A 17,740-nucleotide genomic window follows, 5' to 3' on the forward strand; every position below is an offset into this window, starting at 1 on the left:
ACAAGTTGAGTATCCCTTATCCAAAGTGCTTGGGACCAGAAGTATTTCAAATTTCAGATTTTTAGATTTTGGAATATTTGCATATACATAATGAGATACCTTAGGGACGGGATCCAAGTCTAAACATGAAATTCATTTATGTTTCATATATATCTCATATACATAGTCTGAAGGTAATTTAATACAATATTTCAAATAATTTTGTGGATGAAAATTTTGACTGTGTTTTGACCATGTCCCATCCTATGAGGTCAGGTGTGGAATTTTCCATCTGAGGCATCATGTCAGCTCTCAGAAATCTTTAGATTTTGGAGCATTTTGGATGTCAGATTTTTGGGTTAGGGATGCTCAACCTCTACAATAGGTGGGTCACGCCTTGATTTTGTGTTTTAAATGACAGCCCCACCAAGGTGCCCTCATCCATGCTTGAAATGTTGAGTTTCCTGTGTCTTCCCCACTGCCCTCGTAGGTAGAAAGTCTTTTACTCTGCCTGCATCTCACCAGAAGTCTTATGAAGAAGGTGCAACTAGGTTTAAAAAAGGAGGCTCTTGGCAGGAAGCCTAGGTGTATTTGCTGAAATTTCAGATCTTCTGAGCAGAGCTCTTGGCTGCTGTGGGGCACTGCAATGAATTTATGTCCCTAACATGTTCCCTACAGAAAAAAGAAGTGACAGGGCTCTTGAATTCTAAGGGTCCTGGCATCCCAGACGAAGTATCGTATTATCTTTTCGGATGGAAGAAATCCCTGTAGAGATGGTTAAAGACTGGCATTCAGGGGTGCTAAGTTTTGTGCCCTGAAATTAATAGCTTTCAGATATTTGTAGAAATAAAGACTCTTCTAAATGACCACTTGTGTCTGGGCCAAGACAGAACTAGAAAGAAGGACTCAGTGGGTAGTTGGAGTCAGTGGTGTTCTCTATTTACCCATGAGAAATAGATTCTTGGAAATAGGATAGGAATGCTTATAAGATTTCGACCAACAGAAAGCCTATGATCTCATAAATTCATGAATCCCACAGTCTATAATCTATTTGACTTCACTCTCAAATGCCTAGGACCATTTGGACTAAGGCTGGCAGTCAGAAAATTGCAGTTTTTATTTTCAACTCCACACAATTTTCACCAAGTAAAAAACCTTCATGTTTTACGTGAATTTGCTTCTACCATCCATAGATGACTGGATGTTCTTGGGCGGGGTAAAGGCAAATGAATTTGCGTCCTCGTTGGCAAATGGTGTTGGTGGTGGTGTTATCTTGTCTAAAATCCACAGCAACCTGTGTTTCAGGACCCTGTCTATTGTCCTGACCATTCAGAATGCATGCCAAGCCCCTGCTCTTCCTGGAGTTATCTTTATCACCTCTCCTCAAGTTTTATCTTGCACCATATAAGTCACATTGTATTTCAATATTAAAATGCAACATTAATAGATAAGCTGGAGAATCAAGACATTTCCAAGAAGACAGGGGACGCTTTTTCTAATATATTGTCTGATTACACCCTCTTTCTTTAGCTTAAGAAGCCAAACCAAAGCACAAATGAACAGATAAGTCAACACATCCGACCCCAAACTCTCAGGACGCTGGCTTGGGTTACATGTGGCCCTCTCTGTGGTCAGTTTGTGAGTAGCCTCCCCGGAGGGTGTGTCCCAACTTCCAGCAGCTGCCGTGGAAAGCCACGTGTCCGCTAAACGCCTACATTACATCAATAAGAGAAACTAAGGAAGGGATGGAAAAGCTATCATTTTTCTTTTCTTCCTCAGTTCTGGCACTATAGTGATTTAATCGCTGTTATTATTTTTATTTAGTTAAAGCATCAACTTAGGCCGTTTAAATGATGGTAAAAGAGAAAGCTTCAGATCGGGGTATTGGTCAGATCATTCTTACTAGCGATGACCTCTTCGCCTTTGGCACCTCGCGGCTCTTTGCATGCCTCCAAGAATTCCCGGGTCTTGAAACCTACGCGCGGCGGAGGCGACGCCTCTCGGGAGAGGGAGGGTGAAAGAAGGGGCGGGGCTATTTAAATAGCCCGCGAGCTTCGCGTCCCCATTGGCTACCAGCCTGTCGGTTACCGCGGGGCGGGGAGTCCCGGGGCTGGAGTGCGGTACCTGAGCCGGGCGCGCAGCAGAAAGCCCACGTTGGCCGCTGCGGGGAGCGCGGCGTGGAGAGGCGGGAGACCGAATTCCGGCGCCGCCGCCGCGGCCGCTGCTCGGTGCACTAGCCCCCTATCTTCCCATCCTTTCTGCCAGCGGGTTTGCTGGGCAGCCGGGCGACCGCCGAACGGAAAGCAAGATCCTCGCCGCCTCCGCTTGAGGAGGCGTGCGGCGCGCGGAGATTTTGAGTGGGAGCGACGGTGCTCGAGAGCTCAGGGGCGCGGAGTTCGTGAGCGAGAAGGAAGTTAAACCTCGCGGAACAGACTGGCATTTCGGGACGCCTTGTCGCCGCAGCCTGGGCCCTGCAACGGGGTAAACTTCATGGTGGCCCTGCGATCCGGGGAGGGGCGTGCGCCACGGTGATGCCGGGCATCTCCCGCAGCTCGTGAGCGGTCCCGCTCCCCGCTGCCCCGGGTCCCACTCAGTCGCCAGGGAGAGCGCGGGGCAGCGCACGTGTGCGGCCAGCGAGGCCCAGAGTGACCGCGCCGCGACTCGCAGGAGCCAGGGCCGCAGGCTGCAGCGCAGCCCGGACTCGGACGCACCTGGCCTGGACCGCGCGCCTCTAGAGATCTGCGCGAGGCTGTGAGGCTCCGCTTCCTCCCCTCCAAGCGGTTCTCCTGGTGATCGCCCCTTCGCCACCTCTCTAGCCTGGGCAACTGGGGGCGCCCCGGACGACCATGAGAGATAAGGACTGAGGGCCAGGAAGGGGAAGCGAGCCCGCCGAGAGGTGGCGGGGACTGCTCACGCCAAGGGCCACAGCGGCCGCGCTCCGGCCTCGCTCCGCCGCTCCACGCCTCGCGGGATCCGCGGGGGCAGCCCGGCCGGGCGGGGATGCCGGGGCTGGGGCGGAGGGCGCAGTGGCTGTGCTGGTGGTGGGGGCTGCTGTGCAGCTGCTGCGGGCCCCCGCCGCTGCGGCCGCCCTTGCCCGCTGCCGCGGCCGCCGCCGCCGGGGGGCAGCTGCTGGGGGACGGCGGGAGCCCTGGCCGCACGGAGCAGCCGCCGCCGTCGCCGCAGTCCTCCTCGGGCTTCCTGTACCGGCGACTCAAGACGCAGGAGAAGCGGGAGATGCAGAAGGAGATCTTGTCGGTGCTGGGGCTCCCGCACCGGCCCCGGCCCCTGCACGGCCTCCAACAGCCGCAGCCCCCGGCGCTCCGGCAGCAGGAGGAGCAGCAGCAGCAGCAGCAGCTGCCTCGCGGAGAGCCCCCTCCCGGGCGACTGAAGTCCGCGCCCCTCTTCATGCTGGATCTGTACAACGCCCTGTCCGCCGACAACGACGAGGACGGGGCGTCGGAGGGGGAGAGGCAGCAGTCCTGGCCCCACGAAGCAGCCAGCTCGTCCCAGCGTCGGCAGCCGCCCCCGGGCGCCGCGCACCCGCTCAACCGCAAGAGCCTTCTGGCCCCCGGATCTGGCAGCGGCGGCGCGTCCCCACTGACCAGCGCGCAGGACAGCGCCTTCCTCAACGACGCGGACATGGTCATGAGCTTTGTGAACCTGGGTAAGGATTTGGGGTAACGTAATGACGAGAACATTTCTCCCTTTTCAGTGTCCCGGGCCCAGGGGATGGAGTGAGGGGGTGGAGGAGCTCCCGGCGCGCGGGTCCTGCCTGGTACGCCAGAGAACGCGGGGACAGGCAGGCTGTGCTCCCGCCACCTGCGCGGCGGTGGGGCGGCACATGCGCTCCCCCGCGCCGCGGGCAGGGCTGCGCGCCGAGGCCCCCAGAGGCGGCTGGCCGGTCGGGCCGCGGGGCTCCGGGAGCGCTGTCCCCAGCGGGCGTGTATTTGCGGACTCCCTGAGCACGTTCCGCGCTTTTTTTCACTTCTGCCCAGCTCTGGCCAGGTTAACTCAATTGCAGCAGAAGAGTCCAGCCCGAGTGTGGCCATCCTGGGAAGAGGGCTCTTCAGTACGATTTTTCCCTCTAAACTGCCTTCTTTTGCCCCTTAACTTGGAGTGCAGTTTTCCCACCGAGACTTTTAGGGAATCCGACAGCGGCTGGGAACTTTGAAAACTTGCCATGAGTCTGTTTAGAGGTATCCACGGCACTGGGGGAGGTTGCAGAGGGAAGTTCCGAAAGCACCGCGGAAGGCGCTCGGATCCCGGCCGGGCGGGGCTCGCTTCTGTTTGGGGCGGGATGAAAGCTCAACTGGGGTAATCCATCCTGTGCCCCCGCTCACATGCCCTTGGCCATTGTCCCCAAAGGCTGAACCTTTGATCAATGCAGCCCAAGCTGCACGGGCAGAGAAAGGGTGCGGGGTAGGGGCCGGGGTTGGGCGCTGAGCTCCTCTGAACCGGTTGCCAGGCAACAGAATGGAAATTCAAGGGCGGCTAAATCGAGCTCCGCCACAAATGTTCTGTGGCAAACCCGGACCGAGTCACATCGCCCTTTCTCCCCCCTCCCACCCCCCTGAGTCTTCTCATCTGTAAATGAGAAGGGTGCAGAGAAGACTCTTTTCTTCGGAGTCAGTGCCTCCGGTTTGCACTGCTTTTCATTCATAAGCTCACTTAGTTTAGCGCAGACATAGGATGGAGGGACGCGCTGTCAGCGGACAGATCATGGGTGCACTGGCTACGCCCGGGATGGTTGCAGCTGCGCGGCGGGGTGGGTCTTCGCGGGCCTCCTTCCCATGTGAGACGGTGGTTGTGCCCAGGCCCTAAAGTGGGTGAGCAGACACTCGCCAAAGGAGCACACGGGTCTCCCAGCCACGTCAAAGACGCTCGTCTTTTAACGGCGTTACTTACTGGAATGATTCCCGCGTAGACTGGGTGATTTCTTTACCAGCCTATCTATGATTCCCAACTCCACTGAGCTTTGAGGGAGAGAACATGGGGGGTAAGAGCCATGGGAGGGTGTGGAGGCAGGGCGATTGGCATCCAAGTGGTGCAGAAATCCTCCTGGGAAATTCGTGAAACAGAATCTCACAGGAGTCCAGGCTCAGGGCCTGCCAATCTGGCTGCTTGCACTGCCCGGGGTTCTGATTGGACAAGAATTTTCACAATTTATTGGAACCAAATCCAAGGTTGAGCCACCTCCAGGAAGCATTCTAAGGAAATTCTCATGCCAGTCAATAAAATTTGTAGTGGGTGGGGGCCAGGGTGGCAGAGGACCAGCGCTGTTCCTTATTCTAACTTTTCTGCTGCTTCTGACTTAGTAAATCCCTCCCCTTGCTCTCTTCCTCTCCTCTCCTTCCACCCTCGCCCCCCGCCCCCACCCCGCCTCCAGGTTTCCTGGCAGCTCTGGGGAAATGTTTTATTGCCTTTTGGGGGTAGTCCTAACCTGGACAAAGGGGAGGAAGACTGGCACTCCTGGCTACTTCACAGAGAATCGTGTTACAGTCCCTGGGAAAACAATTCCTGGGCTTGAACCGAGGTTCTCAGCATTAGCTGCCCTGTAGTATCACCCGGGGGACTTAGAGATCTAGGGTTATTAGGGCCGCTTCGTGGGCCCAGATCAGTTAGGTCAGAATCTTTTGAGGGTGGGGCACAGGCATCATTTTTTTTAAGTACCTTAGGTTTTTCTAATATGCTACCGTGGTCAGGAAACACTGGCACAGGAGATCCCAATGTCTGAAGGAAATGGATACATTGTCCCAGTAAGAGATGAAGAGCAAAGCTTTCAAACATTGCTACACATTAGAATCACCTGGGTGTTACGTGGGAGGTAGGGGGGAACGCCTTAAAAAAATCCAGATGCCCAGGTGGCACTCCATATCAAATCAGAATGTGTGGAGGTGGAAACCAGGTAGCAGTATTTTTTTGTACAAAAATAAAGAGGATCTCCCAACGTTGCCCAGGCTGGACTCAAACTCCTGGCCTCAAGCAATCCCCCGCCTCAGCCTCCTGCGTTGCTGGGAAGATAGAAGTGTGCCACCATGCCCAGCAGTGTCATTGTTTTGTCAAGATCTCAGGTGATGTCAGTGTTTGGAAACCACTGCCTTAGATGGTATTTGAAATTTCAAGAGCCGGGCCTACGGCGAATTTGTAAAGTACAGTCATATTTACTGTATTTAGTGACCCCCCAAATTCCCCTTATTCCTTGCTTCTCTGACTTTTCGTGGGCTACAGGGACACACTGCCTCTGAGTCACACTGCTTAAAGCTGGCTGTCAGCTAATCCTTACTAGGGTGATGGTTTAACATAGTATCTCCCTAGGGATATTGACATTTTTCATAAAGGATTTTGAAAGATCTAAAAAAATCCCCTAAAAATTTTCAAGAGAACTCACCCAGTAGTGCAATTCCAGGCCCCAGGACAGGCTGACACAGAACCGAAAGAGAATTCTAGGATGGGAATTCTATCCTAAGCCCCTCATATTCCTATCACTGGGCTCCTTGTACAAGTTATAGCTACTGTAGGTCCACTTCTGGACTCTATACTGATAGTATGAAGAGAAAACCTTTCGCAGGTAAGTAGAATCCAAGCAGCAAGCCATGCCACCTGCCAATGAAGCAATTCTATTTCATCTTAATCCATTTAGCAGTAGGAAAGGGGTATTTCATCATCAGAGGCTAGAATGGGGTAAAATCTGATTGCCATGACTCTGAACATAGGAAGGACAGTTCATTTGAACAAAGTTATTGCGTACCAATGTTGGATTCTCTATATAGGGATGCTAGAGAATTACAGATTTCCTAATTGCTGTCAATGCCATGTCAACTGCCACATTACCTGACTCATCTATTAAAGAATCTACAGAAAGATAAACATGCTGCGTTTTAAAGTACGCTTATACCTACTAGGTTAAGTAAATTACACACTGGAAGTACAAAGGAAAGTATTACATAGTTGTAAACATCCGACTTCCCTGGGACTGGGGGAATAATTTACTCATGAAATACATTTGAAACACCCCGAGCCTTGTAAGCCAGCCGGACTATCAGGAAGTATGAATCAACAGGATAAATTTCTCTCTCATAGCGCAAGTGCTGGTCATCCAACCAGCTCATTGTTGTTTATGTTGACTGTTTCAAACTCTTTCTGGGTGAATAGGCTGGGATGTGTCACCTTCTAAATGCTAACCGTCTGCTGCCTGGGCTGCTGGTGTGCAGAGTGCCTGGGTGAGCTCGTGAACTTGCATTCACTCAGGGCCACAGATGCCATTTTCTATTTGTTTTCTAATGCTAAAAATGTCTTGGCAGCCTAGTCAGCATCCCTGCCAATTTGGTGACCTTGGAGAGGTATCCTTCAGGTCTTAGCTTAAAATTCACCTAAGAGAGACCTTCTCTGCCACTCTATATAAACTGGTCATGCCTCCATCCCACCCACTTCTGTACCATGACAGCACTCTGCTTATTTCCTTCCTTGTACTTATCACAAGTTTTTCTTTTTTCTTGTTAAATTTGCTTACTCATTTGTTTGTCTCCCCTGTAGGATGTCAGGCTCCAAAGGCGGAAACCACACTAACCCACCACAGTAGCCCAAGTGCCTAACATAATGCTGACCACATGGAAGATGCTTTGAAAAGGCTGAATTAGTGAACATATAGACATTGCCCATGCTTCAAATTCATATTTCACTGATTTGGAAGATTTGATTATTTAGAAAGGGTATACCTGATTTTTATTGAGTAAAACGTTTAAAGTGAAGACATTTAGGACAGGGAGGTTCACAGTATTTGAGGTAAATCATCGTGCTTTATTAATACAGCTTTTTTATTAGTCACCTATATGTATATTAATTTGTAATATGCATTACATTTGAGAGTAGTAAAAACATTAAATATCTACATTTCAGATTTCACTTGTTTATTTGAATTCATGAGGTATTTATCTCCAAATGCTAGGATTAAATGGCAATTTAAAAAACTCAAATTGTGTTCAGAAAAGGGAATCAGTATATATTAGTACAAGCAGCAAGAAACTTGTGCTAAAAATACTGGCAATCTTCTGAACAAAATTACTCCTGGGAAACATAAATAAGAAGAAAAATGGAATACTCCCTACTTGTATTTGTAACTAGATATAATGCGCTATCTCTTTCTCCTAAACATAGCATCAGTAGTACTGTTTTTCATTTAAGCTACCTGTACTTAAGAAGATTTTTGTTAGCAGAAAATAAATCCATGCCTGCAAGCTACTCACAGCAAAAACAGTTTGGAGAATTTGGTTGCAAGAGTGTGATTCAAAGAAGCAGTAGACGTTCTTCTAAAGAGATTACAAAGAGTAAATTTGAAATTCAGTGGCATTTCAACAAAAAAAAGTTGTACAAAGTGTTCTTAAACTAAGATCAAAGGGCAAGCAGATACTATTGTTCAGACCTCAGATGGTGTTTCCTCTGGGTGTCCTAAGAATGGGTATAAATCCTTTTTAAATGTGCTGAATCATGGTTAGTTCCTCTATTTGAGAGCTTACCTCTGATCAGCTTGGAGGAGGGCTTCCCTGGGATAAGAATCTGTTTAAATACAAAAACAACGCTCAGTGCTTGCTTTAGCATATAATAATTTGTTGCCTCTCTGTCTTCAGAGAGTAACTACTTTATATGTTGGATTTCAAATTGATATTTTACTTGACTATGAATACTGGCTAAATACTGGCTATCAAATGTAGTATATCAAACGTAGCAAACTAAAAGATAGCAGCTCTGCTGTCTTTGCCTCACTCCTATTTATGAAGGTGAGTTAGACAAGGAAAATGAAGAGGGTACAATGTCTTGCATCATGAAGCAGCTTTCTGTAACTTTTTCACAAACCAATCCTTCACTTTCTGCTTCCCATCTTATATCAAAAATGAACTATTCTAGGGAATGATTTTTTTTTTTTTAAGACAGTATCTTTTTCTGTCACCCAGGCTGGAGTGCAGTGGCGAGATCTCGGCTCACTGCAACCTCTCCGTCTCCTGGGTTCAATCAATTCTCCTGTGTCAGCCTCCAGAGTAGCTGGGATTACAGGTCTCCGCCACCACACCTGGCTAATTTTTTTTTTTGTATTTTTAGTGGAGCTGGGGTTTCACCGTGTTGGCCAGGCTGGTCTCAAACTCCTGACATCAAGTGATCTGCCTGCCTTGGCCACCCAAAGTGCTGGGATTACAGGCTCACGCCACTGCGTCTGGCCAGGAATGACTATTGTTTAACTTAGCACAACGTCATTACAGTTTTAATTTTTCTACTTTGATCTTTATTCTATTTTTCTTCCTCTTCTGTTCAAAATTTTAGTCATTTTGCCATCTTTGGTGCTTCCAGTAGTGGGAAGAAAAGTAGACAATATTTTAATTAGACAATTTTGTTTTTCGCTAGTTTTCATAAATATCTGAGTAAAAGGAGTAGAAATCACTGCAGAAACTCCCTAAGATAGGAATAGACAATTTACCAAGGCCCCATTCATGTAAACAGCTGTTACACATTAACCATCCTGTCCCACCCTCCCTAGGCCACAGCACAACCCAGCCATGTGCCCAGCAGCTGGGCTGCTCCAGCCGCAGGGTGTCACCTGGGGGGCAGATATAGGTGATAGCTGGCATCTTCTCTTGTGTTCCCCACAAGGAACCAGTGCATTATGTTGTTCTTATTTCCCTGTTTTCATCACGACAGCGGAGTTAACTTTATTCAAATACACTTTCTTTTCTGATCATACCCTTACCTTCTCTTCAACACCCTCACTCCCATCTCTGATCCAGCTTTTACCCACTGGAAACGTGTGCGTCGGAAAACAGCACTAGTCTCTCCTGGAATATATGAAAAGTGGTGATAGTTGTATGAAGGGGAAGGAAAGCCATCACCACTTCGGTGAAAATTAGAGTTAACTCTAATTTTTCAGTGCCATTAACCTCTGAAGTTTCGAGAGTACCAGAAATTCTCAGAACCTGCATTCCCCCGTTCACCTTTTACTACAAGCATTAGAAATCAGTAACACATTGTGGGTCGCTGAAATTTATCAGATTCTGTGTTCAGTCACTAGTGTTTTGAAGATTTTGTTCTCTATACTTTTTTTCCAATGTGAATATATAGTATTTCAGCACCCTATGCATAAAGTGAAGGGTCTGAAGCCAGGCTGGGAACACAGCTACCATCCCTAACATGGTTTTTCTGGGGACACGTATGCCCCAGCAACAGAAAACCCATTTGGGGTTTATTGGTTAAATGAGTTTGGGATGACTGGTGAATGTATGTTCGCCATAGATCATAGAATTTAGAGCTTGAAAAGTTCTCGCATATCATCTAATCTGTTTGTTCGCAGTTAAATTTGTTAGATGTTTTCACCACCATTTTCTCTTTACTGCTGTTACCTCTTAAGATTGAGGGACAATCCATGAAAACACACAGAGATCCTAGTGCATCAGAGCAATAGGGCTGTTGGCCAGGCTGGAGTGGATAATGAAGGAGAAATTACAAAAGCAGGCAAGAGCACAACCCTGGAAGAGCCGAGGAAACCCAAATCTGGAATTGTTGGGGTTTTCTCTTAGTGGATAGCATCTTCTCCAAGAACTCTACTTTTAGAAAAGAAAATGCTATGTATATCTATAAATATCCAAAGGACTGTTGACCCCAAAGAATTGTTTTCTGCTCCGAAATTGAGTTGAAAACCACGTTGCTCTGAGCGGCATTGTTCCACTGATAGCCACTGATTCTCTTCCTGCCCTTCCCATCTCCATTATTAAGCAGATTGGGTCCATAATAGAGATGATATCTAAATTGCATCAGTTAATTCCTTGATGGGTCCCCACGGTCTCGTTATCTCAAGCACAGTCCCAGATGACTGGGTCGAAGAATCTCCTTCAAACATTTTTGCAGGATGAGGTTCTGGTTCCAAGTGGGAGAGCCTTCCTGACTTTCAGATTCATAGGCATACGCCCTTGATGACTGATCCTCCTGCTGGCCAGGTCAGGATTGTCCTAGGCCTGAAATGTCCTTGCCACACAGTGCCGATTATATGTTCAGATTGTTTTCTTATCACCAAAGAGCTCAGCTGGCCACCGGGGGGAGTGGAGTGGAGTGGATTCACAGGGCGCAGAAAACAGTGCCCCTCGGAGGCAGAGCCCCGGAGCCCGCTCCACCCTGACCTCCGATATCCGCCACGGGCCTTATTATCACTCTCCTGCCGCTTGCCCTTTCACCGTCCAGAACGTCTGCGTTTGTTGATTGTTGTTGCTGTGTTTACAGTCCTGTTGGTTTCCTGTACATGAACATGGGCTGGAAAAAAAATTCTGATTTGTGTCTCAGCAGAGCATGAGTGAACCATATCATTGGTAAGAGCTGATTAGGCCAGGAGATTTCTTATAATATTAGCCTTGCTTATTCTCTGAGACCAGTTATTTTCCCTCCCTCCTTTTAAATCTATGAATTACATTTAAATAGTCCAAAGACTGAGTTTTGTAAACTACAAAATTAAGGACTAAAAGTTTTTACTTAATTTTGATTTTTATTCATATTTTATTTGTAGACTCCCATATCAGAATAAGTTAATAACGGAGAAGCTGTACATTTTTTAGAAAGAGAGGGTTTTTCTTTAAGATCAGTTTGAGGTTCACAGCAAAATTGAGCAAAATTTTGCAGAGATTTCCCAGGTACCCCCTGCCCCACAGGTGCACAGACTCCCCCATTATCACCCAGCAGAGTTTGGTATCTTTGTTGCAATTGATGAACTTATATGGACACATCATTGTCACCTAAAGTCTGTAGTTACATCCCGGTTCACTCGTAGTGTTGCAGATTCTGTGGATTTGGACAAATGTGTAATGATGTTATCCACCGCTATAGTATCATGCCGAGGAGTTGTGAAACTACTCTGCCCTACAAATCCTGTGTGGAGAAGCTGTACATTAAACAAGGAAAAACAAGTCAATGAAAGTATAAAAATTCAAAATACCCAGAGTTCGGGGAAAGAATTATAAAATACCTCAGTTGAAGAATATTTTGTTTCTGGGGTTTTACTAAAGTGGTCCCTAAAGAAGTAATTTTGATAGTCTATGACAATGTGGGATTTATTTTATAGTGCTTCTATGTGTTGACAACAAATCCATCAGAAATCTTTCTTTTTTCTTTCTTTGTTTTTAAGTCTAGGAGTTTAAAAATCTTTTTTCCTCCGCATAGTTTCACTGAGGTGTCTGTCACCATAGTACCTAGACAATCCCTCAGGCAGAGATATGAGTGATTAAATTTCTCCCTGGCTTGTGCCCTGTTTGATCCATGCTAGGCAGGATTTGGGGGAGTAAAATAAAGAAGCCTGAGGAATGAACAAGAATTATAGGAATTCTGTGCTTGTGAATTATTAAAATTTGGGGGTTTATTAGGGGAGAGGTTAAATATTTTTCCTTCCTTTCTGAAAACTTATATTAAAACTTAATGTGACTTTAGAATTGAGAAACTGACAAAATATCGTACTGGCCCTAAGGGCAGGATCAGGGGACCTTAAAAGGCTTCCTCAGGAGAGACTATTTAGATCAGAGTAAAACTAAATTAACAGGGACTCCATCAATCCAGAGGTCTTTGTAAGTGATATATCGAATAGGCTTATTTGCCTTTGGACTGTTTTCTATGACAAAGCTACACAGGTTAATGGTAAATAAATATGAGAAGACAATAATGGAGACAGAAATGTGGTAACTGAAGAGCAATTCGTTTGAGGGATATTAGGGGTTTGTGTTTATTCCTTTACAAATATTGTGCAGGTGAGACATTTAGTGAATTCTCTCCATCTCTCTTCACGTCAATTACTCATTGTAGGGGGGTATTACTGAATTCTAGCTAAATTGCCCGCCCGTTATCTCCCACCCTATTCTGCTCCCTTACAGAGGAAACCTCTTAAAAATAGGGAAGAGGGCCGGGCACAGTGGCTCACACCTGTAATCCCAGCACTTTGGGAGGCCGAGGACGGTGGATCACTTGAGGTCAGGAGTTCAAGACCGGCCTGGCCAACATGGCAAAACCCTGTCTCTACTAAAAATACAAAAATTAGCCAGGCGTGGGAGCACACCTGTAATCCCAGCTACTTGGGAGGCTGAAGCAGGAGAATCGCTTGAACCCGGGAGGCAGAGATTTCAGTGAGCCAGGACTGCGCCACTGCACTTCAGCTGGAGTGACAAAGCGAGACTCCATCTCAAAAAAAAAAAAAAAAAAAGAGCTTGGGGTCATGGCACTGTCACTGGGCTTGAGAAATTCAGCCTTGTCTCATAACATCTGACTTAGGATGTGCTGTGGTTTAATACTTCTCTGTGGGAGGATAGGTGTTTAATGGAGCAAAAAGAGAAGTGATATCCATGGGCAGGACTAAGGTGTATGAAGGGAAGAGTAAGAAAGCCATAGGTGCCTGGAGCCAAAGATATCTGGAGAGTTGCCTTTCTCCCCATGGAGAAAGGCCATGGAGCAGGCCTTTGCATTTTTATGGGGTCTGTTTAGGGCAGCGCCTTCTAACACCAACTCTTGATTTGTTGAGATTGTTTGACCCTGTTGTTATGCATGCACATACCTGTCATCATTGTAGGATGATCCCACGTGGCTGCAGGGGTGAAGGAGGTATCCAGTGGATGTTAAGAGTCCCTTTCTGTCTTGCTTTCCCCCCCTTTTTTTTTCTCTTCTTTTCCTCCCATTAATAAAATTGGCAACTCCATTGCACTTATTTCCACTTTCGTATGTGCTCTTACCTATAGTTTTGGAGCCTTTACTATGGATCTAGCAGAGCAGATTATACACGTCCATGGAGTCCGGGAGTTTTCTACCCCAGAAACGACTCATTTTCACCCACTACAATGGTTAAGTAGCTGGTTTTCTTGACGGTGCTGGAAGATGCTTATGATCGGTTTATTATAGAGGAAAGAGAACTGGATTAATATCCAGGAGGCTTGAATTTGGGCTCTAGTTCTTAGTATTATTCTTTTTTGTAATATCTTCTTCTTTTTTTTATTCTTCTTTTTTGTAATATCTTGTTCAAGCCACTTAACCAAATTTCTAGGTCTCTTTCCTTGTCTGGAAACTGTATTGGCTAGATCAGCATTTTTCAAAAAGTTACTGCTTTTCCAAAATGTTCTGCAAGAAAAGGCCGTAGAAGCACTTTCTATTCTATTCCTCTCTTTGAGGTTTACAAATCTTTCTCCTGTTAATGCCCTGACAAGGCCAGAAGTAAAGACGCCTGCTGACTTGGTTCAGCAGAGTTTGAACTGACTTTTACTCTCTAACCCCTTTTGGCTGAAACCCCCTTGTGTCAGACCCAGGCCTCTCTGCCCCCACACCCACTCCTGAACCTTCTCCTGTTGTCCTCATAGATCAGGGGAGGGACCCCAGGAGGCTGCGTTTCCAGCTGCTCTGCTCTTCTGTGGCTCCAGCTCTCTCTGGTCCCCACCTTATGCTAGGGACCCCTTGGCTCTCCTCCCTCCTTCATAAGAGGGAACGTGGCTTCCTGCAGTTGCCAATCCATGGGCTGCCTCACCACGTTTCCTGCTTGGCCGTGTAGCCCTCCCGCTTCTGTGCCACCAGATCCCTGCATTAAATCCCCTCTGTTGTAAACTCTTGCAGAAGGTTCTCTGTTCCTGGTTGGACCCTCATTGCTAAATAAAGGCTCTTAATTCCCTGGAACACAGTTGAGAAACCCCAGGCGAGATAATTCCCAAGACGATTCTTTTTAAGTTTTTTGGTAATGCAGCTTCATTTGACACATTGACGTATAAGGAACAGCTTAAAGTGTACAGTTCGATAAACTTAGACATAGGTAGGTACGGCTGCAACCATCACGGCAGGGAAGATGGTGAACACATTCTGACCTACACTTTAAAGCATCTCCTGTGCTAGGGAATGAAATCATCACTCCCAACACACAGGAAGTGCTGTGCAAAGTCCCATCTTTCATCGACACCTTGGCTCTTCTTGCTTTTCTCTTATGGGCTTTGTGCATCCTTAAGAATGGAATTTGCTGAAGATCCTTATGGCTTGTTTTCTTGGATCAGAGAACCATGGGGTCAAATCTTCATAGGGTCAAGCCTGCTCTTGGCAACTGTGATTGACCTTTACCCCATGTCTCACTTTCCACATTGATTTTGGGAAATAATAATAAAAATAGGCAGACCTCTTTTCTAATTTTGGAAGCAAGTGTCTGGGGGTAGTTTTGCGTTGTGGTGACCCCGTCAGCATTTTGTTTCTAAAGACTGAAATTTAGAAGATTTGATCCTGCCGGAACACAGCACAAAGATGCTTCCCTGTGTTTCTGTTTTAAATTTGGGCAATTTGGGTAGGGCACAAATCCAAGAACTCTAGGAAAGTACACTCCAATTTACCCCTGACATTTTCCCTATGCTCATCCTTCTCCAAATGTTCTGGAAGCTTAAATAGAAACTGCATTTTTTTCTGCACAAAAATACAAGTACTGTATTTCTTTATGGCCTTTTGCCTTAAAGAATGGCTGATGTCACTTATTATCCTATTATCTCAGCAAGGCAAATACTTACACTTTTACAGCTGCAGATACATAAAAGTTCTTACTTTTACAGTAAGAACTAGTAGATAGTAAGATAGGGGAGAATTTGGAGGTTTTTGGAGAAAACTAATATTTAGAGCAATGTTAACTGAATGTTCCAAATAGCACCCAGTCATGTAATAGAACAGTTTTGTGAAATAACTTAACTGTCCCCTACCTGCCCACCATTCGGGGAGGTTACTCTTTCCTTCCCACTGTCTTCTCTGCCCTTGTGGTCTGACTTCCATCCCCATCCATCTGCTGAAAGTGTTTCGTTGAAGGCAGCTAATGACTGTCCTGAGTCCTCATCCTCCTTTCCAAAAGCCTTGATCATGTTGACGATGCTTTTTTCCCTACTGGGCTATTTTTTAGCGCTTCTAAAAAATCCTCTCCTTAGTTTCTACAACACTGCCTGCTCACTCTTGGTTCCTTTCCTGTCTCGAAGACTGCTGCTGTATTTGGGGATATTTTCTGAAATACAACAAAAGATTCAGAAGGGTTGGCCTGTGTCATGAGACCTGCACACTGGGCTGAGACAGGACACAGGCAGGGAGCTGGGCATAGGAAGGAGGTCACACCCAGTTGCAGGAGTAAAGAGAGAACATGTGGCCATAGGTCAGGATGATGGGCAGGTACCAGGCTCCCAGGTGACCTGCCACCAAGGCTCGGTGGCCTGGTGGTAGCTGTCGGGTTCAGAAAGTCAGATGCATCTGCAGAGATGTCCCCCAGCTGTGAGTGCCTCCTCACGTGTTTGCCTTCTCTCTTATGACCCATCTGTTCAGAGCATGCCCCAAGTGTGGTCCCATCCCAGGCTTATGCAGCACAGCTTTTCTCAAACTTTGTGCAACAACCACTTGTTTTTCAAATTTTTTAGTTTTTGTGGACCCATACTTTTGGGTCCACGAAAATTCATTACAAACGCATTCGTAGAAAAATGACATGGAAAAAAACCCGAAATATGTTCAAAATCAAGCCTCAACTTTTAATCATTGAATTCCATTTGTAGAAAGTTGTCAGTCAGCTTGCTGTTAAACCATCTAAACACTCCATTTCTGTACTCTCATTGCAAGCTGGTAACAAAGTTTGTGGATCAGCACAGATCTATTAACAAGCAGCTTCTTGGACCCCACCCTGACTCGGGGGATTTGGGTGTGGGAATCTGCACTTTGACAAGCGGTGACTGAGGTTTGGGAACCACAGTGCTAGTTACTCAGGCTTAACTTCAATCTTTGCCCTCTCGCCCACATCAAGTCAGTTGCCAGGCTTAGTGATCCTGCTTTTGAAATCTCTTACTCCCATCTTCCCATCATCTTTTCCACCTATCCCTAAGTTCCCTGCAGAAGGTCTTTATAATCGTTGGCCTTGACTTTTGCACTGGTCTCTCTGCTGTGAATCCATCCCTGCATCCCTGACAGGCTGACTTTTCTGTGGTGCAGGTGTGATCTGTTAGTCCTCCTCCATCACCTTCATTGGCTCCTGTGGCCACTAGATTAAGCTGATGTCTCTGAGGTCCACCCTGTCCCATCTCTTCTACTCATCTTTCCATATGCTGTTATCCAGCCAGCACACTCTGCTCTGTGATTTTGCTTATTTACCTAGTGAAACTGCCCATTGCCACATTCTCAATTCTGTTTTTTAAACCCCAGTTCAAATGCCATCTCGTCAAGAAAGGCTTTCTGAAATTTGCTTACCCATGTGCCATGGCTCTTTAGAAGAACATTTGGGGCCAAATGACGGGGGACGTGTCCTATGCAGAGAGGCATGGAGCAGCATTCTTTATTATCATTATTATTATTATTATTTTTGTAGAGACAGGGCCTCTCTGTCATCCAGGCTGGAACGCAGTGGTGCGATTATAGGTCCCTGCAACCTTGAACTCCTGGGCTCAAGTGATCCTCCCACCTCAGCCTCTTGAGTAGCTGGACTACTAGGCGTGTACCACCATGCCTGGCTAGTTGTTTTAATTTTTTGTAGAGATGGGGTCTCATTATGTTGCCCAGACTAGTCTCAAACTCCTGGGCTCAAGCGATCCTCCTGCTTTGGCCTCCAAAAGTGCTGGGCTTACAGGCATGAGCCACCAGACCCAGCCTAGAGCAGCATTCTAATTTCTGATGCCTGTTTGCAGCTGAGCTGCATGAGGCTTCAACGAAGGAGTTGGAGGTCTGAAGTTCCAGCGTTGGCTCTGCTACCCCTCAGCTGTGGGATTTGGTGAATCACCTTCAA

General features: G+C 46.9%; 1 protein-coding gene across 1 annotated transcript in view; it reads left to right on the plus strand.

Annotated features, from left to right (window-relative positions):
* Positions 1-1,164: 1,164 nt before the first annotated feature.
* BMP6 (bone morphogenetic protein 6) overlaps positions 1,165-17,740 on the plus strand; it is a 156,739-nt gene continuing 140,163 nt past the window's right edge. Inside the window, exon 1 of the mRNA XM_008952874.5 lies at positions 1,165-3,643. Within this exon, the coding sequence (XP_008951122.4) occupies positions 2,980-3,643 (664 nt within the window). The 5' untranslated portion in view covers positions 1,165-2,979. The remainder of the gene's footprint in view (positions 3,644-17,740) is intronic.

The sequence above is a fragment of the Pan paniscus genome, chromosome 5, assembly GCF_029289425.2.
Source record: "Pan paniscus chromosome 5, NHGRI_mPanPan1-v2.0_pri, whole genome shotgun sequence".
NCBI classification, from domain to species: Eukaryota; Metazoa; Chordata; class Mammalia; order Primates; family Hominidae; genus Pan; species Pan paniscus.